At 45.0% G+C, this 26,167-nt stretch overlaps 1 protein-coding gene across 2 annotated transcripts; it reads left to right on the top strand.

Annotated features, from left to right (window-relative positions):
• The first annotated feature begins 410 nt into the window (after window positions 1–410).
• On the top strand, window positions 411–23,548 carry LOC143867220 (uncharacterized). 2 transcript variants are annotated; one of them, XM_077376066.1, is made up of 6 exons: window positions 411–679; window positions 1,608–1,703; window positions 17,180–17,983; window positions 21,348–21,401; window positions 22,247–22,431; window positions 23,122–23,548. In XM_077376066.1, the coding sequence occupies exons 3-6, from the start codon at window positions 17,184–17,186 to the stop codon at window positions 23,352–23,354; spliced, it is 1,272 nt and encodes a 423-aa protein (XP_077232181.1). In that variant the 5' UTR covers window positions 411–679; window positions 1,608–1,703; window positions 17,180–17,183; the 3' UTR covers window positions 23,355–23,548. The 2 variants fall into 2 exon arrangements, with proteins under 2 accessions (XP_077232181.1, XP_077232180.1); XM_077376065.1 differs by having other exon boundaries at window positions 411–644.
• The last annotated feature ends 2,619 nt before the right edge of the window (window positions 23,549–26,167 follow it).

The raw sequence follows: 26,167 nt of genomic DNA on the forward strand, positions 1-26,167 counted from the left end.
TAAATGGTAAAAGTCAAACTCTTAGAATCTTTTGAATACCGCATTTAAAGGTGCTTCAACCCTCTTTTCAAGATTTCTGTGGTGGTTATTACCCCTTTAGATTGTTCGGTTTCACCGTTGATGTCAGAAGGGTATCAGGCTTTCTTCCCAACCCGATTTTGAAGATTAGCCTCTTTGTTTCTTGTTTTAAAAGGTGCCTACAATCCGTAATTTCTCCAAACATCAGCCCCATTCTGTACTTTTCTCTTAACAATTTTAGAACAGTTCGGTTCTGTTGATAATGACGTCATATCTATGTCCGTCGACGTCATTGGTAATTATTCCTTTTTCTGATAAAACATAGGAAAGGCTCGGCGGTCATCATTACTCATTACCGTCGTCGTCGTGTATAAAATTAGGGTTACGTGTCTCGATATAACTCGATTTCTCACAGGCGGGAAACTCCTAATGGCATTATAGTCATTCACTCAAAGAACTAGGGTCATTGTAGTCATTTGATCTCAAATGGCAATAATAGGGAACCGTTGTGTATTTTTCTCCTCCTCTTCATTACTACTTCATAGGGAAGAAGAAGCTTACCTGAATATATATTGTTCCATTTTTTTTCTGGATTTTTAGCTGCTGTTCACTCAATTTTTAACAAGGCAAGTTGTTAAGAATCTCTTCGATTATTTTTTGGGTGAGTTGGTCCGATTTTTTTTGCGTCTTGGGAGTTTCTTGGCTGAAATGTGGGAATCTGTGCCTATTTTTTTCCTTGTATTATTAGGGTTTGGATTTTTTTCTTTGATAGGGTTTATGCATGTTAGTTACCTAATCCAATGTGTTAAAAGCCGTCCTTAAACTGGTTAGGATAGGTGCTAACCAATAGTAACAAATAAACCAAAAGCTCTGCATTAGGCCCACTACCCAGGCCCTTGAACCACATAAGATCTTGAAAATGCATTTGAGTTTTTTATGTCATGTTGTTCTTGTTCTTTTTAGGGTTTCCATTTTGTTGATTGATTTTTACGGTTGGATCTTTGATTTGTTTACGGATTTGGTATTTTGATAGTTCTGATTTTGTCTTTTGTCTAACCTTTTTCATATTGTGGCTTTTTGTTTTTCTTGTTAAAGTTCTTGTTAGGACTTGGGATTTTTTCACCTAACCAGATACTTTTTGGCTTTACAAAGTTTCATTTAGCTGGCGAGTTTTTTCACTTTTCTTTTTTCCCCAACTCTTGTTAAGTTGGTTAGATGAGTTTGGAATCTGGTTAGAAAAATCATACTATTTTATTTTGTCTATTATTGGGAAATATAGTGAGATTCTTGCGGATTTCTTGCATTTATGTTAAAGTATAAAAGATTAAATAATGCCATCTCCAACAACTTAAGCTTCTAGAGTAATTGGTTGTTTCACATGGTATCAGAGCAAAGGTACTGGGTTCAAAACTCCTTGAGATTAAAAATCCACATGTAATGGTTAACCTTAGAAGAGGGGCCACATGTGCCACATGTAGGCCAACCCTAAAAAAGAGGAGCCAGGGGGAGTGTTAAAGTATAAAAGATTAAATAACGCCGTCTCCAACGACTTAAGCTGTTTTAGTAATTGGTTGTTTCACAATTTGCAGCTGTAGAAGGAGCAGACATGGCTGGAATTTGAAGTACCGATTGTATGGTAGCTGGAGGAGCTGAGGATACGTTTTTTATCCTCTTAAACAGTTAAGGTGATTTTCTGCGGCTCTATCTTTGCATTCCTCTTTATGGTTTTTATCCTGGTTAATTGGTATTTTACTCGCAGTATTGTTGGTATTGGAGGAGGGAAATTGTTGTTACTTGTTGGTTGGGATCATAAATCTATGTAATTTTTCTCAAAAACTTTGCTTGCTTGCCATGGAGGTATAGATTGAATTCTTTTGTGCTACCCGTGTCGCTTGTCAATCAGTGCAGGAAAAGCGTATTACATTTGGAGAATGACAAAACTTTTTCTGTTTTGAATGATTGGATAATGACAAAACTTATAATTGTCATAAGATTATAGTGGTGGAAATTGTCTGTAAATTTTAGTGAAAGCAGCTCATAAGCAATTTATGGTTTACCAATTCGCTTGTAAATGTTTGAAGGAAATTGGGTTATAGGTTTTATGCTTCCATAGCCAAGAATGGTAGGAATTCCTATTTGAATTTCGTTTCAGTATAGTTTGTATGGTGTTGAGTTGTTGCTTGTATTTTTGATGGTTATAAAAGAGCTCATAGATAACTTCTCCAGCAGAGTTACGTGTTTATGGAATTAATATATAATGCTGACACTGGGAGCATGAGTGCATGACAGTGCATAGAAATTCATATTTGAATTCCCTTATGCTGCTGAGATGCAGATTTGTGTGTTCTAAAATAAGTTTTTTAATGTGTGGATTAACTATGGGGACACCAACAATGGGCGTGAATTCAAGGTTTACAAGCGCAGATGTGAACGAGACTGATGGTGAAGACTCTAGATGGGTCACAAACATGGGGGTCTTTTTTTTGTTATTTATCTTCTATTTTCGTCATTTTATTTGTAGCCTACTTTTTAGGCATCAAATCTCATCCGTTTGGTGTGTTTTTGGTATTATTAGAAAGATTTTTCAATTACCTATCGAATGAGCTCAAGGGACTTTTGAATATTGAATAGAATTGACATTTTTATTTTGTGAGAGCTATTGAAGCTTAGAATTTCTTCCCTTCTCTCTCCTTGGTGGCTTGGAGCCATTCTTATCAATCCCCTCTCATCTTCTCACTTCTATTCTCCTTTCAAATCAGCCATAAACAAGTAAGTCACTAGTTCTTCAATTTTTTGTGTTCTTGAACCCTAAAATACAAAAACCCAAAACCCAAATATCTCCTATATCATTTAAGTTCTCATCTTGAAACTTTGAAGGACTTTATTTGGGACTAAACCTCAGCCAAAGCATCCAAAAAAAATTGGAGTGTGATGGCGTCTGGATCCGGGTCTGCGATTGCGCGGTCGGTAGAGGGCCTCCGCGGGGTCTGCAATCACAAACAAAAAGGGGGTCAGGGGGTCCGGGGTGGGTCCCGGACGACCACTTCGACACCCAAGTCAGATCCTTCGACCAGTCAATATAAAGAACAGCTAGAAAGGGAGGGGGTTTTGATCAGGGTTACCAGGGCCGGTGCGCGGGGACATTTCTGGGTGCATAAATGAGTGAGTCGGAGGGGACTAGCAGGGAGGGCAGGATGGGATTCCTGGCCTCCTCTGTTGTTGCCTCGCCTCTTTTTCCGGTATTGCGGGGTGGAGGATGGGTGAGTTCCCTGCCTTCAGGGGCCAAAAAGAAAAAAGGGTCTCCCAGGTCTCCAAGGTCTCCCTTTCCCTCCCCTTTTAAAGGGAGGTGTGCGGCCCTTTTCATCATTATGGAGGGAAAAACTTCCTTTGCAGGATTGGGCCGTCCCTCTGCCTCGCCGGCGCGCGTGGCTTTGGCGGCCATTTCCTTCCCTAATTTGTGATGATGAGGCCTGGGTGGTAAGAGGGCGACACGTGTCATGAATGTGTGGTCTTTGCCGTTTTCCAACACCCTTCTTCATGATGGTTGGGCTCTGCTCGTGCATGGATGACACGTGGCGATATCTGGGAGCGTAGCCGTATTTGTGCCCCATCATAACTCCCCCTTACTCTTTTGGTCCATTGAATGGGCCAAGGAAGTAACGTTTTGTTCGAGCTAAGTCATGATGAGGATATTTACGAGGGCTCCGGGGTGCGAGGAGATGTGCCGTTTTATCCGGCGGCTGTCCTTGGGAAGCGGTAGCGTCGTTAGGAAGGCTGCGTTGTCTCGAGGCACCAGGATTTCTTTCCCGAGTTTAAAAGAGGGGAATTACCCTGGTGTCTTTTTGTGGCTCTTCGTCGCTCTTCTTCTTTCCTTTGCGGTAGGGGTTCTTTTCGTATATTTTCCAGTAACATGTCTGGCTCTTCTTCACGAGTTAGGGGCAAGGCCTGTTTCCTCCAGGAGTCGTCGAGCGACCCTGACTTGTCCTCCGATCCGGGGGAGGATCTCGTGGCTCGTCGGAAGAAGGCTAAGAGGGGCCCGGGCGCTTCGTCGGGCTTCCCCCCCCTTCGCCTTTCTTCCATGCCTAGGAAGGACAGATTGTCCAGGTCCCGCGTTGCCCGGGAGTGGTCGTTTTTCTCTCGAGCCTATCGTCAGGGAACGGAACTGCGTGGGCGTGTTTCGAAGATGGGTCAGGAGATCGAGGACTTGAAGCGGGAGAACGAGGTTCTACAGAAGAAAGTTCATCTTCTCAACGAGCAGCTGTTGGAATATGAGGTGGACCCCCTGCTGGAGACCTCTTGGGAGGAGGAGGGGAACTCCTCTGGGGAGGAGTCGTTCTCCGATTAAGCTTTGGCTTTCTATGTTTTCCTGCGTGTCTATCCCCTTCTCTGGCGGGGATTTCTGAGGCCTGTGTGCCCTGTGCTGTTTTTTGGTTTCCCTTTATTTTTGTAGGCCTATGGGCCAGGAGGATGTTAATGGGTAGTTTATGTGTATTTGGGCCATATCTCTTAATGTTGTTCTTGGCTTGTGATGGAGAATCTCTGTGTTTGCAAGGATTTGCGATGCTCCGACCCTTCCGGGCGTTCTTTTTTTTTTTTTTTTTTTTTTTTGGGGCCCGAACCTGCGTGGGGTCGGGATAGCGAGGCGTGTCGAATTCGTATGATCCTGCCCTTTACCCTCTACTTCCTTTATGAAGGTTAGGCTTTATGTAGATCTGGGGGCGACACGTGGCGTGCTTCGGTGATAGCGCCGTCTTTGCATGTTATCGTGATATGACCTTTAGTCCATTGATTGGCCTCGGGGAGCGGGCCCGTTGGCGTAGTTAAAGGATAATGTGTTGAAGGCGTTTATGGGAGCATTGGGGTGCGAGCGGATATTCTGCTCCGTCCGGCGGCTCCTTCCCGAGGCGCCGCTTGGTTGTTCAGTAGGAAACGGACACGCGGGTAGTAAGTGCTTCATTTTTTCGCACCGGGGTTTCCTATAAGGGTTCTATAAAGGGGTGAGCTTTCCTGAAGTCAGGAATATCGCCCTTTGTTTCTTCTTTGCCTTTTTGATTTCTTCCGGCCTTTCTTCAGGCTTGTCCGAGATGTCGTCGCCTTTCCAGGGTCCCTTTGCGGGCGGCGATCGTAGGTCTGATCGCGACGGGAGTCGTCCGAATAACCCCGAGGCAAATTCTGGCGGGCTTGGGCCTCAGCGAGGGGTTCCGGAGGGGGACGTGGATCATCCTCCTCCCCTGCACGAGAGGGAGTCTCATGAAGCGTTTATTCACCGCAACCGTTTCTTCTTTTCCTGCGTCCATCGTAGGGGAATGGAGGTTTTTAGCCGGATGAGGGACATGGATCGGGAGATTGCTGCTTTGCGCGCAGAGAACGATCTGCTGAGGAACCGGGTGCGTTGGTTGAATGACCAGGCCCGTTTGGCTGGGAATCGGCGATGGGGAAGCTCTTCGGACGGGGAAGAGAGTGATAGGGAGATTTCTGATGCGGAAAACTCTTTCAGCGGCCAGTCCCTCTGAGCTGATTGCGGTGGGAGTTCAGAATTTTTGGAGGAAGCCTCTTGTCTTTGCGCTTTCTTTTTTTTTTTTGTCTTAGGGATCTTGGGGGCTTCGGGCCTGCGTGCCTATTGTCCTTACTCCCCTTTTTGTAGGCCTTTGGGCCAGGAGGAAGTGGTTTATGAATGGTGCCTTTCTTTTTCCTGTTTCTGATGTGTGTTTTCTCCTTACGTGTTTGCTTTTCTTTTGCATGCTTGCTTTCTCGCGCATTTCTGAGCCCTTGTCGCTGCGTTCGATATTTTCGGCCCGGTGGTATTTTGTATGGGGTATCTAGTCGTACCTTTATGACGGGTTCCGAGCTCTTTGCCATCGAATGTGGTTTTTTTTTTTTTTGGTTTTCCTTTGCTTTGAGCAATTGTTATTTTCTTGTTTTTGGCAGGAGAGATGTCTTCTTCTGGTGACGTTGGTAAGGGGAAGGAGGTTGCGGCGGTGACAACGGGCTTGTCGAGCCGTAAGAAAATTCCTTCTGACTTTATGGCCGCGGCCAGGCTGGGTCGGTCGCAAGCGAGGCTCGCAACATCTATGCCTTCCAGCCCCTCTCGTCGAGCGGTTGGAGAGAAGGGGCCGGTTAGTTCCTCACCCCCGGGGTCTGAGCATCCTACCAGGAGGGTCGCCAGCCGCGTGGCGTGTCCTTCAATCTTTGCGGAGGACGTGCCAAGTCGGATGGAGGGGGCAGTAATGACCAAGCTTCTTCTGGAGTGGGCGGAGCTTCCCCCGCAGAGTTTCCAGGTGCGAGGGGAACTGTTTAAGCCTGGCTGGAGGATTGGTGTTGAGGACAGCGTTCTTGCGAATCCCCGGGTTGGGGTGGAGCTAGGGGTGACAACTGCCCTTCCTTGTGACGAGGCTGAGCTGAAGGGCTACGATCGTAGGGCCCTGGGGGCTCAGTATTTTCAATCAACTTCCTGCGTAAGTAACGGGTGGCCGGTTTTCTGATGGTATTTCTCTCTCCTCGCTGTTTTCGAGATTGCATGTTGGAAGTTTTTTGATAACTTGCCTTTTGCAGTCCCAAAGTTATGCCAGGAGGATGGTGCAGTGCCTTCTTGAGGATGAGGCCGAGATAAGTGCTGCGGGGGAGTTAAACCGGCAGTTACGCGAGGAATTGGACAGACCCCGGGCGGAGAGAGCGACCTTTGATGACACTGTTGCTCAACTCCGGGAAGATCTCTGGGTAACTGTGGAGGGGAGGAGTCGTGCGTCGGACAAATTGGCGCTGGCTCGGCGAACTCATGCCCGGGAATTGGCGAAGGCACGGGAGGAATGACGCGACTCTGCGGAGTTTTTTAAGGCTGCGGCTGCGTTCATCGTGGATATTGAGATTGATGCGTTTGCTGAATGCCGGCGGCGCGTTCAAGAGGTCGATCCCTCCTTCCCTCTCGATAAACTGATGCATGAGTCTGAGGTTGATCCTTTGCCGGCACCGGCGGAAGTGGTGGAGCCGGTAGGAGAGGAGGTGGCCGCCCCGGTGGATCGCGTAGTTGCCGAGACTTCCGAGGGGGCCCAGTGGTGTTGTGAAGGCCTCGGGGGGCTTGCTCTTTTCTTTTAATGTTCTTGGTTATTTGGTCTGTAATAACTTTTGAACTACCTATTTTTTTGTTTGGTATGTAACCGTATTGGCATCTCTGCATATATACGACGCGCCGCGAGGTTTTCGAGTTCTTGCTGTTGGTCCTCAGGCCTTTGCGAATTTTGTTGGTGAGGGTATTCTTAGTGCACCCCGTAGGGCGTCTGTTTATGGGAGGACTATCTTCCCCTCGAATGATCAGTTCGGGGTTAATGGGTCCCGCCTGTCCTTAAAGGGGGAGGTCTTTTTTTTTTTTCATGGGGAGCGTTTTAGGGTATTCTCGGGGGGATCGGCCCCGATGTTACCTCTGTCTCACTCCCTGTTTTCTTTCGGGTCCCTCATTTATCGTGGGCCGGAAAGTGGAGATGTACGCTGCTTTTGTAGAAGTGCTTTTCCATTAATTTGTTGACAACAATACATCTTTGCTTCTAGAACACAAAAAGGAAACCAAAACACTTGTCATATTTTTAAAAGAAAGGCACGGAACTTACCCTGTCGTTTTACTGATAGAACTTTCGGAGGTTGTCCATGCTCCAACTGCGAGGGACCGGGGTCCCATCGAGGCGTTCTACTTGGTAGGCCCCGGGTCGAAGTGCTCGAACGACTTTGTACGGTCCTTCCCATTTGGGTGCGAGCTTACCCGTGTTGCGGGGGTCTGATACCTCTGCACGCCGTAGCACCAGATCTCCGGGCTTTACCGAACGCTTTTTTACCCGGACATCGTAGTATCGTGCCACCTTTTGCTGGTAGGAGGCGGTTCGGAGGAGGGCTTTCTCTCTTTTCTCGAGCACGAGATCGAGGTTGTTCCGGAGGAGTTCGGAATTTCCCTGCTCGTCGTAATTCGCGGTGCGGAAGCTGGGGAGGCCAATTTCTAGCGGAATGACCGCTTCGGTCCCAAAGGTTAAGCTAAAAGGGGATTCTCCAGTTGCGGTCCGTGGTGTTGTTCGATAGGCCCAGAGGACGCTAGGGAGTGCGTTCAGCCAGTTTTTTCCGGCTTCTCCCAATCTCTTCTTGAGACTTTGTAGCAAAATCCTGTTGGTTACCTCGACCTGCCCGTTGGCTTGCGGGTGTGCTACGGAGGCGAAACGGTGTTCGATGCTTAGGCTATCACAGAATCTGCCAAATTCGGCGCTTGCGAACTGGGGACCGTTGTCTGTTACAAGGGTCTTTGGAATGCCGAAACGGCAAACGACGTCGTGATAGAAGAACTTCTCCGTCGCTTTGGAATTGGGTTTCACCACTGCTTTGACCTCAACCCACTTGGTGAAGTAGTCGATGGCGACGTATAACATTGTATGCCCCCCGGGGGCCTTGGGGAATGGTTCGAGTAAATCCATGCCCCACATGGCGAAAGGCAGGGGTCCTGCTATCGCGGTGTACGGTGTAGCCGGTTGGTGGGGGGTGGTTGCGTACCTTTGGCAGGGGCTGCATTTTTTGACGAATTCCTTGGCGTCCCTAAGGACCGTGGGCCAGAAGTAGCCGTGCCTTACGATTTTCTGGGCTAGGGTCCTGCCGCCTCCATGGTCTCCGCAGATCCCTTCATGTACGACCGTTTGTAGAGCCTGGGCCCGTGGACCACGTAATGGGCGGCTCTTGCGGTTAGGCGCCGGGCTTCCAGCTTATCTGCGGGTAGTATACCGTCTTTCAGGTATCGTATGATGGGGTCCATCCAGTTTGGCCCCGGTGGAATCTCCAGAACTCGTATCTCGTCGATGCTGGGGTGGGGCAGGATTTCTGTGAGCACGGTGCCGAAGTCATGGGTCTCTTCGGCGGCCATTCTTGATAATGCATCCGCTCGGTTGTTCATGTCTCGCGGCACCTGGAGGATCTCTACCTCTCCCATCCCCTGCAGTTTCTCTTTTACCTTGTGGAGGTATTTTTTCATTCTGAAGCCCTTGGCTTCGTATATTTCGTTTACTTGGTTAACGACAAGCTGTGAGTCGCTATAGACTTTCAACTTGCCCGCGCCGAGTTCCGCGGCTAGACTTAGTCTTGCTAGTAAGGCTTCGTATTCGGCCTCGTTATTGGAGGCTTTGAAATCCAACCTGAGGGCATATTCCAGTGTGAACTCTTCTGGACCGTGGAGGACCACTCCCGCTCCGTGTCCTTTATTGCCGGCGGAGCCATCAACGTGCAGGATCCAAGGGGTTTCGCTGTTCTGTTCCGAGGGGTCCTGCATCCCGTCGTCGCAAACCGTGTGCGCAGTGGGGCCCTCGCTGCTCCCCATTGTTGCTGGTTCTTCGGCCGGGGCCGTGAATTCCACTATAAAGTCAGCGAGGGCTTGAGATTTGATAGCCGGCCTTGGGCGGACTTGTATGTCGAATTCGCCCAGCTCGACGGCCCAACTTACCATCCTACCCGAGGTCTCTGGTTTTTGGAGAATCTTCTTGAGGGGCTGGTCGGTTAGCAGGACTATGGGGTGGGCCTGGAAGTAGGGGCGGAGCTTCCGAGCGGCACTGACGATTGCGAGGGCGAATTTCTCTATGTTCGAATATCGGATTTCTGCACCGTGGAGAGTCTTGCTCACGTAGTACACAGGGTGTTCCTTTTTGTCGCTTTGTTTGGCCAACACCGCGCTTACTGCCGTGGGGCTGACGGCCAGATATAAAAATAGCTCTTCCCCCGGCTCGGGTTTGGCGAGTACGGGCGGTGTCTGGAGGTATTTCTTCAGAGAGTCGAAGGCCTCTTGGCAGGCCGGGGTCCATTCGAATTCCCGTATGTTTTTTAATTGTTTGAAGAAGGGTTGGCACTTCTCTGCTGATTTGGGCATGAATCGGCCGAGGGCCGTGATCCGTCCTGCGAGCCTCTGTACTTCTACTGCTGTCGTCGGGGGTTCCATGTCTAGGATGGCCTGGATTTTTTCTGGGTTGGCCTCGATCCCTCTTTGGCTGACCATGAACCCCAAGAACTTTCCGGAAGTTACCCCAAAGGCGCATTTCGCGGGGTTCAGCTTCATTCGGGCTCGTCGTAAGGTGTCGAAAGTTTCCTGAAGGTCGGAGATGTGTCTGGCGGCTTCCAGGCTTTTTACCAGCATATCGTCGACATACACCTCCACGTTCCTTCCAATTTGCGTTTGGAATAGCTTATTCACGAGCCGCTGGTAGGTGGCGCCTGCGTTTTTTAACCCGAAGGGCATGACAGTGTAGCAGTAGACGCCCTGATCGGTGATGAACGCTGTTTTCGGGATGTCTGGCTCGTGCATTTTGATCTGATTGTAGCCTGAGAACGCGTCTAAGAAGGTGAGAAGTTCGTGTCCGGAGGTGGCGTCGATGAGTTGGTCAATGCGCGGGAGGGGATAGGGGTCTTTTGGGCAGGCCCGGTTGAGGTCGGTGAAGTCTATACAGGCCCGCCATCCTCCGCTAGCTTTCTTGACCATCACGACGTTTGACAGCCACTCGGGATACCGGATTTCCCTGACGAATCCGGCTTGTAGCAGTTTTTCCACTTCGGCCTTTATGTGAGTTTGGCGCTCTACTGCGAAGTTCCTCTTTTTCTGCCGGACGGGTTTAAGGGCGGGGTTCACATTCAACTTGTGGACGGCCATTTCCTTGGGTATCCCGGGCATGTCCTTGGCGGACCATGCCAACATGTCTTTGTTTATTCTGAGGAAGTTGATCATCTGGTCTCACAGGGGGCCTGTTAACATGGAACTTATCCGGACTTGTCTCTCCGGCTGATCTTGGGTCAGGGGGATGGAGTCTAGCTCCTCGGCGGGCTCTCCTCTGATTGCGCGAGCCCGCTGCCGAGGGTCTTCACTGCCGATTGTGAAGTTTTCGGCTGGGGCGTTGGTTCCTTTCAGGCTTGCCGCGTAGCACTGACATGCTATCATTTGCTGTCCCCTGACCTCTCCCACTCCGTCCGGAGTGGGGAATTTCATCTTGAGATGGGGGGTGGAGACTACGGCTCCCAAGTCTCTGAGAGCAGGGCGCCCAATGATGGCGCTGTAGGTGAACGGTATGTCTACGACCAGGAAGGTGGTCAGGATGGTTTTCTGCAAGGGGTACGCTCCGAAAGTCACGGGCAAGTCGATCTTGCCGTCTACCTGTACGGATGCCCCGGAGAAACCGTAGATGGAGTATTCCGCGGGTCCCAGCCTTTCCCTGCCCAGCTTCATTTCTTCGAAAGTTTCGAGGTGTAGCACATTGACGGAGCTTCCTGTGTCCACCAAGATTTTTCCTATATCGAAGTTGGCGACGACTAGCCTGATGACCAGTGCATCGTCATGCGGGACTTGCAGCCCGTCGAGGTCTTTGTTGGAAAAAGTGATGATCTGGTTTTCATGGGGTGGATTTGTTCGGGCCTTCTTGGAAGGTATATCCATGGAGAATACCCGTTCCGCGTATGCCCGCCGACCGGCTGTTGTCGGCCCTCCCGCCGCGGGCCCGCCTGCGATGATATTGATTTTTCCTGTGATGGTAGGCGGTTGCTCGCGAGCCTGTGGCTGTTCGAGGGGCTCGCCCTTTCGGGGGCGCTGGTGGCGGCTCGTGTCGTGTCTGCTGCGGGATCGGCGTCGGCTTCGTGAGTGATGCCTACCGGGGGATCGGTGTCGGCTTGTGGACCGGCGGCGGTTTGGTGACCGATGCCTACCTCTGGGTTCGTCGAGCGGGCGCTGGGCCTCGCATGGGCTTTTGTCAGGACTCCTGAGGTATTGGTTTAGGTGTCCTTCCTCGGCCAGCCTTTCCAGCTGGAGGCGGAGGTGGAAGCAGTGGTCAGTTTCGTGGCCGTGGTCCCCGTGGAATTCGCAGAATTTCCTGGCGGACCTCTTCTTTGGATCTGTGGCCATTTTCTTGGGGGGGGTCAGGAGACCCTGATCCCTAATAGCTGATAGAACGTGGGAGAGGGGGAACTTTAGTGGGGCGGTTCCCAGCCTTTCGAAGACGGGGATAGGGTTACGGCCCGTCTGTCTTTCATCGGTTCGTGGCCTTATGGCCCTTCGGCCGTCGCTTTTTCTCTCGTCGGGGCCGGGCCGATTCTGTTCTCGAGCGCAGGCTTCTTCTGCTCGGACGAACTTATCAGCCTTTGATTCAAGCTCCTGTAGGTCCCGCGGGGGCTTGAGGGTGAGGTGCAGCTTAAGATTCGGATCGGTGGTGGCATGCTTTAGTGTGGCGACCGCTATCTGGACGTCCATGTTGGAGAGTTGGGCCAATTCGGCGTTGAACTTCAACATGAAGTCTCTTAGGGTCTCGTTTCTGCCTTGGCGGAGGGCTAGGAGGGCGTCCGCAGGATCATGGCGGAGGCGGTTGTTGGCGAACCTTGTGCTGAACTTTCGCCCGAATTCGTGGAAGGATGCGATGGAGTCGAGCTCCAATCTCATGTACCAGTCGTTGGCGGTTTTTCTTAGTAGGGATGCAAAGGCTCTGCACATGAATCCATCCGACGCGCCTCGAAGCATCATTACTCTCTTGAAAGTCTGGAGGAACTCGAGGGGGTCCGTACTCCCGTCGTATAGACCGAAGCGGGAGAGGTCTATGCCTGCTTCTGCGGGGGTCTTTAAGACCTCTGAGGTGAACGGGGATGCCGTTTCCCTTTCCCACTCATCGAGGATGCCGTGGGCCTAGGGTTTTTTCATTTCTAGTTTTACCTCTCGGATTTGCCTTTGCATGTCCGCTATTGGATCCAAGCTGGGCGGTTGTGCCGAGGTTGCAACTTCTTCTGCCCGAGCCAAGGGCGGTTCCCGGAGACGGGTATCTTGGACAGGGGGGGCGCGACTGTTAGTAACCTGTCTCCCGCTGCCTCGCTGGTGTCCCCCGGCTGCGTGGGGCAAGGGGCTATTTGTTGATGGGGACGGCGTTCTGCGAGTCGGCGCTCGCTTTCGCCGGGGATGTCGTTCCCCTGACTGTTCCTCGTTGCCTTCGTCGTAGGCTTCTGTCCGGTCCTGTGTCGTCCGGGGCTTTTCCGAAGCCGGAAGAGGCAAACGCTGGAGTAGTTCGTTGAACATCTCCATGGTGGGGACCATCTGCGGCGTGCTAGAGGAGGGTCGGGGTCGGTCTGAAGGCGGTGAGTTTCGCTCTTGGGAGCTTGAGAAGCTGGCTTGTGCGCGCTGGGCCTGACTCCTGGTTATTACCCCTGTTTCTGGCTGTTGGGTGTGGTTTCTCATCGCCATAAGGCGTTCAGTTACTCGACGAGTCCCACGGATGGCGCCAATATGATGGCGTCTGGATCCGGGTCTACCGACCGCGCGATCGCAGACCCGGATCCAGACGCCATCAGAGTGGTGTGACTATGCCAGGCTTCTTAATCCCAGATTATAAATGCCATGTAATGCATCAATAGTTTTTGATTCTATTGTACCTAATAGAATCGAATTCTATAAGATAATAGGCAAGGAATAAATGAAAGTAACAAATGATTCTAGGAGGGATTGCTCGTCTTACTAATCTTCCACACAAGAAAAGGAATTTTTCACCCTTTTCCTGTGTGGAAATAATAATGATTCTTGATCCTGTTCGTTAAAGATTACGATTTTCTTTTCTGGGACTATTATAACCTCTTTCTTTTGATTCATAAGCAGTAGTGGCCAAAAAAAAAAGGGGGGGGGGGGGAATCACTCATTGAGCAAATAGAACTTTTTCAATGAACTTATAAAATAAAAAAAGAAAAAAAACAAATTTTCGCTGTGATGAGATAATCAATAAGGATTTTGATATGCGCAAAAATCCAAGATTTTTACTTTTTTTTTCTTTTTTTATTTCACCACACTCGGGCATTAAATTAAGTGTCTTTTGCTTGAAATTTTCTTTATGGAGTAAGGTTCAATTCCAATTAGTATGGAAATGATTTGAAGAATGTCTCATCTGTAGAAATCCATATTGTGTCATCCATAGAATCGATTGATTCCTTCTTTCTTCTTGCTTCGGAAGAGCCCGTCCATACTATAGAGGAACAGATACTATGACAATCAAGGGATTCAATTCTTCAAAAACATCATTAGAAACAAAGGAATGGGGTGGTTTTAAACATCGGATCGAAGCAAAGGATCCGTTTTGTCATTTCTACGAATCAAATATTCTTCTTATGTTGACTGAATGAATTTCATAGCTTTAAACCCCTTTTGCAGCCAATTGAAAATTCACACCCCTTTCAACCTTAAAACACGATTTTTTGGAAATTAATGGTCCAACGGCCATCAAAACTGAACCCTAGGCCTGAAATTGTTTTTTTTTCATCTTTTAGATCATACCCTACGAACCCCAGCCGTAAATCCCGAAATTACAGATCTGTCCAAATTACCAAAATACCCTTTTGGCCTACATTGGACCGATTTGACCCCGTTTTGTTGTTGCAAAAATTTATTATTATTTTTGATTGGATTATTGCTGATTTCTCATCAAAACAAGGTTTAATTCATAGGTTTTTGCAACTATTTTAATTATTTTACTTGGTCTCACGCCTAAAACCCCATTTTAGCCTAATTTTGCCCTTAACTAGTTACCGGAAAGGTCTTCTAATTGCTAAGTACTTTGTGCAAGGTTTATTTAATTGCTAATTGTTGTTTTTCCATCTTTTATTGCTGTTTTAAGCCTTGATATTGCTGCCGTCTGCAAAATAAATTCCCAATAAATCAGCCTTAGTGGTTCTCATAGGTGCCTCTAGCCTTTAGATTCAGCCCTAAGAGTTCCTATAGTCTTTAATCCAGGGAAGCAGGATTCGTACCTGAGGGTGGGGATTCGCGATTCCCCGAATCGCGAATCGGAATCGTGATTCGATTCGATTCCCCGATTCTGGGGAATCCCGAATCGATTCCGTCGGAACGCCGATTCCCAATTTTGGGAACCCCGATTCCCAATTTTGGGAACCTCGATTCCCAATTTATGAAAACCCCGATTCCCACTTTATAGGAACCCCGATTCCCAGGCGATTCCCAGTGAATCCCAACTCCCCAGCGATTCCCCGGCGATTCCCCGACGAATCCCCGACGAATTCCCGACGAATCCCCGACGAATCTCCGTCGACTCTCTGGCAAACCCACGATTCCCGCCTTGGCAACCTTGCTTTAATCCCATTAGGAGTCTAGAATTTTTCCTTTATTTAGGTATTGTCCTGCATCAATTAAGTTGGAATATGCTGATAAAAAAGGACTCTTCAAATGTTAATTGGGCTTTGAAGGAAAGTATGGTTACTTCGAGGCTAGCTTTCATCACCACTAGAATAGGAATTTAGCAAGTACTTTCAATCATATGCTATCTGAAACGAATGAGGCAGAATGCGGGTAGCGAAAGGTGTAGTGAGGCACAATTACGTATTAGGCAATCTCTATGTGTGAACTTTGAACCTGCTTTGTCTTTATGGTTGATAAATGCAACCTATAAAAAGTGATCTTGTAAGTATAATTTTGGAAAAGGAATCTAGTTTTGATACTTATTCTGGATTGCCACAAGCCATGGTGCATAGCAACAAGTACACTTTTTTGGAACTGGCAGGGGTTCAGGTGTCAAACTCATAAATCTCAAAAAATAGATCTTGTGGACTCTGCAGTACACTTAGTTAATATTGGAGCTTCAATACTATGTTATAATGGATTATAATGGGTTATATAATGGAAACTTTTGTACGATAGGCAAGTTGAACATTTTATTTTCTTATTAAATGCTGAGTAGCTGGACAAGCAGAGCTCAAAACCTATGGTACAGTGCAGGGAAAACTGAAACATGAACGTAGATATGACACACACTCAAATCCAGAGTCAGAATCTTATTTGTTCAATACTGGTGCTGTACTTTCTTAAAGTTATCCTTGCACCAAATGGGTAGGGTACACTGTGATGTGCGTATAGCCAAATTGAACATTTTATTTTCTTATTAAATGCGGAGTAGCAGGACGAGCAGAGCTCAAAACCTGTGGTACCGTGCAGGGTGAAAAACGAATCTAGATATGACATTCAAATCCAGGGTCAGAATCTTATGTCTTCAACACCGGTACTGTACTTTCTTAAAGTTATCCTTGCACCAAGTGTCAAAGGATGATAATGGGTAGGGTACAGTGTGATGTGCGTATAGCAGCTTTTGTAGTTTCTATAGAACTAAAACTTGGGTCTCCATTGTTAATGTTACCATTGCCCTGGATTTTCTAAATAAAATATTAAAAGCTCCGTTGAGATCCTCAATTTTCATTCAAGAAAAAAATTATTGAGATAATTGACTTGCAATTTTGTTTGGTGATCTTATTTCTTTGGTTTTTCATAGTTGTTCCTAAAAACACATAGCTATTTTACTTTGTATTTTGATTGCCTTAATTATTAGCCCTCTAAGAGTGCCTTTCACGTGATCTATACTCCAAAAATAATTATTACATGGTTTTATAATTTATACAGTATGAACTAGTTGTAAATATTTCATATGAGACTGGATCTAATAATTCTTTTCATTCTGATGTTGTTAATCATATCCCGGAGTTGATTTTGTTTTATTTTGCAGCTACTGACAGGCTTTATATACTTTTTTTGAATCTCTTTTATATTTGAATTGCTTTTATACTTTCTTTTTGAATCTCTTTTATATTTGTATTTCTTTTATATTCCATAGCTTGTATACGCTTGCAATTCAGAAGCTGATTTGAGCAACTTGGCTTTACATATTCTTACATTTTGCATTTATCAAGCAGACCCAAGTGCTACTTTCAAATAACTAAAATCGTTATAGGTGATTTAGCTCAATTACCAGTTAGCTTCAAAGCCTTTAACTTGAATGGGGTTTTTAATAGATTCTTGATTTTGGAATATACTTTTAGTTAGATTCTTGTAGTTTCATTTTTCTACCATTTAAAAAAAAAAGATAGTTTTATTTTTCTCCTTAGAAATTGGGTGGTCGGAAGTGGACAGTTGGCTTGCTGATTCAATGCGCTGAATCAATTGATGATAAAACATGCAATGTTTGTTTTGAATTATTTGGAGTTGGTCTTAGATTAGTTTGAACTCTCAGAATTACATTGCACCTAGTTAAGAGTTTCAAATGCGCCAGTAATTATGGTGTACAATGGGATGCTTTCCTACCCCTGGGAAGTTGAATTGACTATCAATGCTTTTGCTGTGTGATTTAATTCTCTTTATTTGCAGGTTGATGTGGACCCATATAGAATCTCAGATGCAGTCACAACCGGGAGATATACTGCCTAAAGTGAAGAAGGAACAAGGTGGGTCGGACAATTCTGCTAACCCTAAGATGAAGAAGAAATATGATTGCTCCAATTATTATGGATCCCCAGGGCACTTCGATAGAACCCCTTACGATTCTGCTAGCCCTAAGATGAAGAAGAAATATGATTGCTCCAATTATTATGGATACCCAGGGCACTTCGATAGAACCCCTCAGAAACCGGTGGGCACTGTTCCTTTTGAGGAAAATGATCAAGATGCCCAATATATTGAAAATGCTTCGAATCAGTTAGTGGTTTATAACCCTGGGATGAGTGATACAAGTCAAGTTCTACCGATGTCTGACCCAACTGAGTATCAAATTCTACCGGTCCCTGCCCCAATTGAGTATCAAATTCTACCGGTCCCTGCCCCAATTGAGTATCAAATTCCTACCTTTCCAAGTTTCTCGGCACCAAATCCTGGTACCAGAGTTTTGCCCACTGTAGGGGCATTCACTGTTCAGTGTGCTACATGTTTTAAATGGAGGTTTGTTCCAACAAAAGAGAAGTACGAGAAATTACGTGAAAATATATTGCAGGAACCTTTTGTATGCGCAACAGCCCGTGAGTGGAGGCCTGATATATCTTGTGATGATCCAGCTGACATATCTCAAGATGGTAGCAGGCTCTGGGCAATTGATAAGCCTAATATCTCTCAGCCTCCTCCTGGATGGCAAAGGTTGCTCACGATCAGAGGTGAAGGAGGCACCAGATTTGCTGACGTGTATGTATACCTGTTCTTGTTTCTTTTCAGGATTGTCATTTTAATAATTGAAATGATCTATGTTACTCTTGTTAGAGGGCGAGCCTTAGTGCAATGGTAAGGTTGCTCCATTGTGACCTGGTGGTCACGGGTTCGAGTCACGGAAACAGCCTCTGTGCAAAGTAGGGGTAAGGCTGCGTACATCTAGCCCTCCCCAGACCCCGCAATGGCGGGAGCCTTGTGCACTGGGCCACCCTTTTCTTCTTTGTACAGTGCCTTTCAACATACATCTATTTGTTCAATATATTTTGGAATCGTAGCATTGCTCAAACCCTTAGGTGGACAGAATTTGATATGTAGGGTAGTGTGGCTTGACCCTTGACTGGTTTTTGAAGTTTGCATTTCAGTTTCCATCTCTAGTTTTTATCCTTATCCTAATACTTATTTATCTTAATATTTATTGAGTTCTCCTCTACAGATTATGCATGGTAACTAATACTTAACACCGACATGGTTTGAAGCCATTGCTAATTCTTTTACCATTTTTGGATGTAGATTTAACTTTATCTCCTTGGTACGGACTTAAGCATTGTTATGTATGTAAATTTTGTAGACAATCTTTTGATGTAGGTTTCCTGGGAGTAAAATCTACAATCATAATTCATGATGATGTTGTTTATAACTTTGTAATGATTAGCAAATACATTGTAATAATTCTGTTTGTCTATTTTTCTGAGATCCCTGAATCTTCTCAGTGAATGGATTTGTAGAACTGATTGATCTTAAGCATTATAGTAAACCTGTAAATGTTGCTCGCGGTATTTGCAGACCACACTATACCTTCTGCTTAGGACAAGTTCATTGTTGTTATATTATGTGGCAACATGAGCCAACGTCTCTGTTTTGCTCTGTTAATAGCTGATAAAGTTTTAAAATATTTTTTTACCTGATTTAGAGACATTCCAATGCTCAAGACGGAATTGACAGGTAAAGCCCTTACAGGTTTCTACTTGTTTTTAGTTGCAACTGGCTTTGATTCTCGCAACTGGTACTTGTAACCAGAGATTGCTCCTGGAAGCTTGTTCAGCCACATGTAATATGTCAATTTAAATAAGGCTATTGTGTACGAAGTCAACACTTATTTTTATTTTAAACTTTTTTTAATGTCATGGTAGGTTTCAGATGTTGTTACCGTCTAGATGTTGTTACCGTCTGATATATTTCACATTATATGGAGACCATCACATGTGATGTATTATTATTTACATGAATAGTGACAGAATGGTGGAAATGTAACTAGGGTGTGTACCAAAAATCAGATCGATAGGATCATCCTAACCTAATCAAAGGTGGAGGGGAAAATGGACAGACACTGTGTGTCCATGTTTCTGCCCATTTTTTCCCTCTCCGAAATTGATTTTTTTTTATCTTGTGTGATTATGATTTTATTATATATTGATGATTTATCTTCCCTAAATTTTTCGTACTTTTTTCCGTGAAAAAAAAAAGATATTTCTTTGATTGTGCCTCGGATAGAGGCATTTGGGCAGGGATAATTTTTCAAACTGTTATATTTCTCTTAGTTACCTTACCAATACACCAAAAGCTCTAGAGCTGATGGAACGCGTTAGGCAAGGCCTTTTTTTTTCTTTTGAAAAAGTTTAGGCAAGGCCTTTTAAACCTATCCCACACCAGGCTGGGCCCCACCTAGTCCCATACCTAGGCAGGCCCCCACTCAGGACCGTAACATACCCCCAGGCTTCCGCACCTGCTGTCCTCGGCGGCCCTCTTTGTGATGGCTTTCACTCTGGCCTTTTTTCCAGGTAGAGCTTCCCACAGGTCGCCCCTTCCACGGTGATCCACTCTGTGGCAACTTCACTCTTGCGGCTTTCACTCTAGCTTTTTACCAGGTAGCGAAAGGTAGTCCTCTCCACAGTTCGCGCCTTCCATGACTCGAACATGGGACGTGGTGGCTGGTCTGATACCAGATGATATGGTCCTAGGAAGAAGAACAAAAATATGCAAATTGATTCCCATGTATGGGGGAAACCCTCAATTCATTTGATTTTATTATTCGATACCTTCTCAGACTATTCGATTACATTTATTCACCGAAAGACTTGTGTCAACTATCAGCAGGGATTATCTTCCAAAGATCTGTTGGACTATCTAAACACCAACCTGATAATTACAAAAATAACAATTTTATTGGACTCATCTTAACACCAACCTGATAACTACTAACACTAACAACCAATCCCAACACTTAACATAACTAGATATGTGGATACATATCCAGATATGCAGATATGTATCATTATGTTAAAGTTCTAAGTGGGGGCCCGCCTAGGTATGGGAATGGGTGGGACCCAGCCTGGTATGAGACAGGTTTAAAGGGCCTTGCCTAACGCGTTCCATCAGCTCTAGAGCTTTTGGCGTATTGGTAAGGTACCTAACATTCGGTACCAGAGCCAACGTCATGGCTTCTGGGACGGGTGACCATGGTGGAAGGGAAGGGACTAGAGTTCAGGAGGCAAAACACATGGAGGAAACTGTCAGGTACCTTCGTGAAAACTCGGACAGACACGCAGAAGCATTAACGGAGCTACGACAAATGGTAGCAGCCGTTAATTTCAAATACGAGCAACTGGTTAGTAATGAGCAATTGGTTAGTAATGATGCTGGGGCAAACGACCAAGTAGATTAATCTCGTTTCTCCCAGGGAGGGGTTTTAACGTGCAACGGGACAGTGCAGACTCGATATACCAAGATCGATTTTCCGCGATTCAATGGTGATGATCCGAAGGGATGGATCTATCGTTGCGAGCAATTTTCTTATTTAATCAGATTGAAGAAATGTCTAAGGTGCAGCTAGCCTCCATTCACCTCGAAGGCAAAGCTATCCAATGGTTTCAATGGTACAGACAAACCATTGGAGAGATTAGGTGGGCTGATTTTGTTCGGGCAGTCCTTGCTCGTTTTGGACACACTGCTTATGAGTATTCTCTTCCCTATTGGTTTTGCATCTCTCGATTAGTTCTACATCATATTTGGTGCCAGAGTTACAAGGACTAGTATGAGATATTTATTCCATAAGAACTAGATTCTCTTCCCTATTGGTTTTGCATCTCTCGATTAGTTCTACATCATATTTGGTGCCAGAGTTACAAGGACTAGTATGAGATATTTATTCCATAAGAACTAGATTCTCTTCCCTATTGGTTTTGCATCACTTCATTTACAGCCTGGTCGGAAATTTAACATGCTTAGAATCCATCGAGTATATTTACTTCGAGGTGGCATCACATCTGTCCATTGTGCTAATCTTGTTTTGTTCAAATTTTCTCTCTCTCTCTCTCTCTAATTTGCTTTTTGATATTTTCAGGTATTATGTCACTCCATCGGGCAAGAAATTACGCTCCTTGGTCGAGATTCAGAGGTATGTATGAATCCCCTTGTTGAAAATCCTTATTTTGGTATTGATTTTACCCGGTATACATAAAATTTATAATGAGACCCCTAGGAAAATGAAACCTAGCACAAGTCATTGAAACATAAAGCCCGTACGGGGTTGGCACGTCGGTTGGTGTCGTGGGTTTGCTCCCCATAGACGCGAGTTCGACTGCCCCCACGCTTAGTCCATGCACGTGGTTTATGGGTGATTGCGGTATTAGCCCTGCCCTAAATGGGGTGGGGATACCCTATGTCATCGATAAAAAAAGTTATTGAAACATCCGTCCGAAAAAAGTGATAAGAAACTGCCTTTGGTTTCAGAAGAATGGCAAAGCCATAGCTTAGTAGTTTATGAAATGGATTGGTTTTTGTTGTCATAGAAATGAGGTGTCATCCCAATTTTTCCCTTTAAAAGTCTAAAGAGAAAAGTTATCCTAATGAACACCCTTCAACTATGTTCCTAAGTATCAACAAATGGTCTCACATTCGCCACTTCTATGTGATTAGCTCTGTTAATATGGTCGGCGGCCACTACTCGAGCCCATATCTGCAGATCCCACCGTGATGCTATGAACATAGCCGCTTAAACAAGGCGACTTTCAGTGTTTTGCTCAAGTAGATTAACTATATTGTATTAGGGTTTGTATGTGATATTGCGACTGGGTGTCCATTCGGCATGGAATCACAACCATGTGCCCCCTAGGGGTGGGCCTTACCAGATCAACGATCTCTTCACATGTGTGTTCCTGTTGGGGCCCAAGATTGATGTGATTGTTTGCGTGGTTGAACTCAAATTTAAAGTATCTCCGTAATGATTTCTCTATAATGCAGGTACTTGTTTGAAAATCCAGAGTACATTAGAGAAGGGGTTTGTATGTCTCAATTTTCATTTAAAATCCCTAAACCGCTGCAAGAAAACTATGTGAGAAAGCGCCCCTATACTCCTCGAGTGACACAGCAGTATGATGGCAGTAGTCTTGGAATGCCGAGGCCTCTTTCTATTGAACCTGCTGAAGGTACGTAAACAAGAAACAACGGAAAGACAAAGGAAAGATGTTATACTTATAGGACTTGTTGGTAAACTACCATTCAAACAAAAAAAAAGGACTTGCTGGTAAACTAATGATAACCTTTGTGTTTAGATGTTGCCAAAATCCACCCTAATCAGGTCTTTTGTCCCTTTTTATTTGTTTATCGAGAAACCATTACAATGTGTCTAATGGTTTCTAGATAAACAAATAAAAAGAAAGAGGTCTCTGTTTGCCAAATTCAATGTCAGATATTGTAGGCAAGTGTTAAATCACGGAAACAATGAAAAATGCGGCAAATACCCAAATGGTTGATGCTTTGGATTGCTAAGTTCCAGTTTTGTGCTGGAATATGTTTATACTTTGTTGTTCTGAAATAAGAATAGTTACCGGGAATAGGTTTGTGATATTGTTTTTAACAAGTTAATGTTGTTGCGAGTTGGCTATAAAAAAGCACACTCCTACCCTTCCGTAAAGGCCAACATTCTAAAACACAGTGATCTACTGAAACTTTGTCTAAGTAAAAGTTTGTAGTCAGCTAGCTGATTTTTCATAAAGTCCATGAGCCCTTCTTCGAATCTTAGAAATTCATGGGGCATTTCATTCCTTAAATGTAAGTGATTTCCTTTCATCGATGGTTATCTTGTTACAATCAAATGAAGAAAAATATTTCTGCAGTGAATCCGTTGTCATGGGCTTGCCCTGTCAAGTGCCCAAAGCTGCAGAAGGGCAGATCGGATCGATACTATGAGGAACTCAAGGCACCCGTTTTCCATCCTCTAACTCCAGTGACAAAGAAGAGGTCAATCAGGAGGCGATCCAAACATATGTACAGTGGTTCATCATATATTCTGCCCCATATCAAGATAGAAGAGCCTCAACACAGCAGGAACTCTGCATATAAGCTGTAAGGTCCAGGTTTGTCATCTATTTTCCCTTTTTGCTTTATATGGGGCTTCGATATGGGCGTGTTGGGTGGTGAAGTTTTGTAAGCTTGATTGTAGAATGTAAGAAATACTTAGGAGAAAGAAATGTGTTACATGATATTGGATCCTCGTCATTGGGTGTGGCGGCTCTAATGAATCAGTTTTTTGGTATTTTGTTATGGGATTTACTATCACTATTCACATGTTGATTCTTTGATTCACAGTAACTGATTAGGAATTATACCCACGACTTTTCTCCGGGCTTTCTAACATTACAGCTTTGGTGTGGCCAGGGCTGAAATAGCCATTGGATTTCCACCTTCCCCTCATGAGAAAAAACCCCAGTAGTGCAATCCTTTGGTCTGCCGAGGCATGACCATTTACATGTGCTTTTGGTAGTTGAGGCTCATATGTTTAGTGAGATTTTTGTTTGTTGATATGTGATGGTTTGGGCAGAATAGCTGAGTTCTAATGAAGGTTGGAGTTTAGTACAAAAATGCAGTGTAATAGTGGATGACTAAGTGAATTTTTGCTAGTTGCTAATGTTCTCTTTAATAAGAAGAAAAATGCTAAAAAAGAGGATCATTGTCGGGTATTTTCACCACTGGGATAGTAAATCCCATAATGTTCCTAAGCTGTTTTTGGGATTGGTTATCATGCTTGGACAAGTTTATATTGAAATTATTGTATCTGTTCATCATTTTTGTAATAGTAAATATTGAGAAAAGTACGGAATGCAGGTAGTAATTACAAGAAATTACGGATTAAGGGTACCTTCTAAATTAATCATCAAACACGGGCGATTCTTCAAAAACAGGTGGAAAAAAGACCCCAATACCCTTCTGTCATTATCAGAACTAAGATAGAGTCCTCGTAGTTACCACCGACGGTACAACTCAATCAGACGGTACACCTCAATCATTCTCTTTGTAGGTAGCTTTTTCAGTAAAAAAAATTTCTTGGAGAGAAAATGCCGCTGCATTTAATGCACATCTTATTCCCATTAATGCATGGGGTGCCGGTGTGCTGCACAAGCTACGTAGTAGAGTATAGTCACCCGGAAAATGACAGCGTCTTCAAATAGATGCCGGCTGCGCCAATGTCTATTGGAGGATCCCGGCGTCTATTTGAGGGAAAAAGTTGTCCAGAAATGGTAGAGTGCTCAATTTGAATTTTTAAGCTGACGTTAAAGTAAGTCAAACAAAAGCACATCTCCTTAGAGGTACAAGATATATTTGCAAGGTGTTAATGTTGAAGCACTCAAGATATTTGGTCTGCAATCGAAGTTGGTCTCCATTCCAGTGAGTTACAAGATATATTTGCAAGGTGTTAATGTTGAAGCACTCAAGATATTTGAAGTTCAAGCTGGTCTGCAATCAAAGTTGGTCTCCATTCCTGCAAACCATTAAAGGTGCTAATGTTACAATATACATCAGAGAGTTAGAATGTATTTTAAGTTCTCTTTGAAGCTCTCTTGAAGGTCTCTTTGAAGCACTCTTTTATTTTTCAACATTAATAGTAAGAGTTTAAGTCTCACAGTTCTTTATACATTACTGGCATATCTGTTGTTGTCTATCACGGATCAGTTATTGTTGTGTTTTTGCTTGGTTATGTTCTATTGAATCTTGACAATCTGGGTTAAGATGGAGGGGGTAGAGTTACTTTTATAGTATACTATGATGGATTTTTGAAGGAGGATCGATCGTTTGATTACATTGGGGGTACTGTGAGGGCGGTAATCTTTGACCGTAGAGTTCGATACTCTGGATTTTTATCTGCAATCTGTAATACGATTCGAATGAGGGAAAATGATGTTTCGCTGCGTATTCGGTCTCGATACATCGTGGATCCGTATAAGTACATTCTTTACGATATCTGTGACGATCAAGACCTCTCTGCAGTTATTAGAATGTTTGACGTGCAAGGGTTGAATGCTGTCATTATGTGTGTGTATGTGTGCGTGTGTGTGTGTGTGTGTGTGTGTGTGTGTATATATATATATAATTGGGGTAGGTGGAAGCGATGCAATGTCTCCTATACACTGCAACAATGTGCAAGAGGATACTTATCAGCCAACATATCCTATATGTAGAAACAATATGCAGGAAGAGACTTATCAGCCAGCGTATCCTGTACGTAGCAACAATGTGCAGGAGGAAACTTATCAGCCAGCCTATCCTGTACGCAACAACAATGTGCAGGAGGAGACGTATCAGCCAGCCTATCCTGTGGAAGATGATACTTATCCTGTACGTTGCACCAATGTGTATCATGTGCGTTGCAGCTGCCCCAATGTGCAAGAGGATACCACTCTGTCAATCTCTACTGTACGCCGCACCAATTTGCAACGAAGCCCTAATCTGCAGGAGGATATTTATCCATTGCTCGATGTACCCCTCCCCAATTCAAGCCGTCCCGTTCTCCCAATTTCATATGGTGATGATGATTATGCAAGGTGAAATTCACGATTCATTGTAATTAATTGTTTGACAGATAATGGAATTTATCTCATCAGGATATTTTATTTGTTCTTACTATAGGTTTGATTTGAATGAACATGTGGAGGAGGAGGTCCGTCCTATGCTTCCCGATATTAATTTTAATCCAATGGATGATACATTTGACCTCGATGATGACGACATGAACTATTTATACGATATGGGTTTTGACGTGGGCGTGGACGACGCCAGTAACGGAAACTACAATGGGACTGGGAACAAAGTCGGAAAAATGCTCAGTCATGTTGCTCACCTCGACCCATTGATGATGGTTCCAATCCGAATGTATATGATGACAGT

This window comes from Tasmannia lanceolata, unplaced genomic scaffold (assembly GCF_043159265.1).
Source record: "Tasmannia lanceolata isolate RefF3 unplaced genomic scaffold, GAP_Taslan_0.1 ptg000210l, whole genome shotgun sequence".
Classification (NCBI taxonomy): domain Eukaryota; kingdom Viridiplantae; phylum Streptophyta; class Magnoliopsida; order Canellales; family Winteraceae; genus Tasmannia; species Tasmannia lanceolata.

Coding starts and splice junctions, on each gene's coding strand:
- LOC143867220 (XM_077376066.1), top strand. CDS start 17,184: ATGTGGACCCATATAGAATCTCAGATGCAGTCACAACCGGGAGATATA. Junction 17,984..21,347: donor GGCACCAGATTTGCTGACGT/GTATGTATACCT, acceptor TGATATTTTCAG/GTATTATGTCACTCCATCGG. Junction 22,432..23,121: donor TTCTATTGAACCTGCTGAAG/GTACGTAAACAA, acceptor ATATTTCTGCAG/TGAATCCGTTGTCATGGGCT.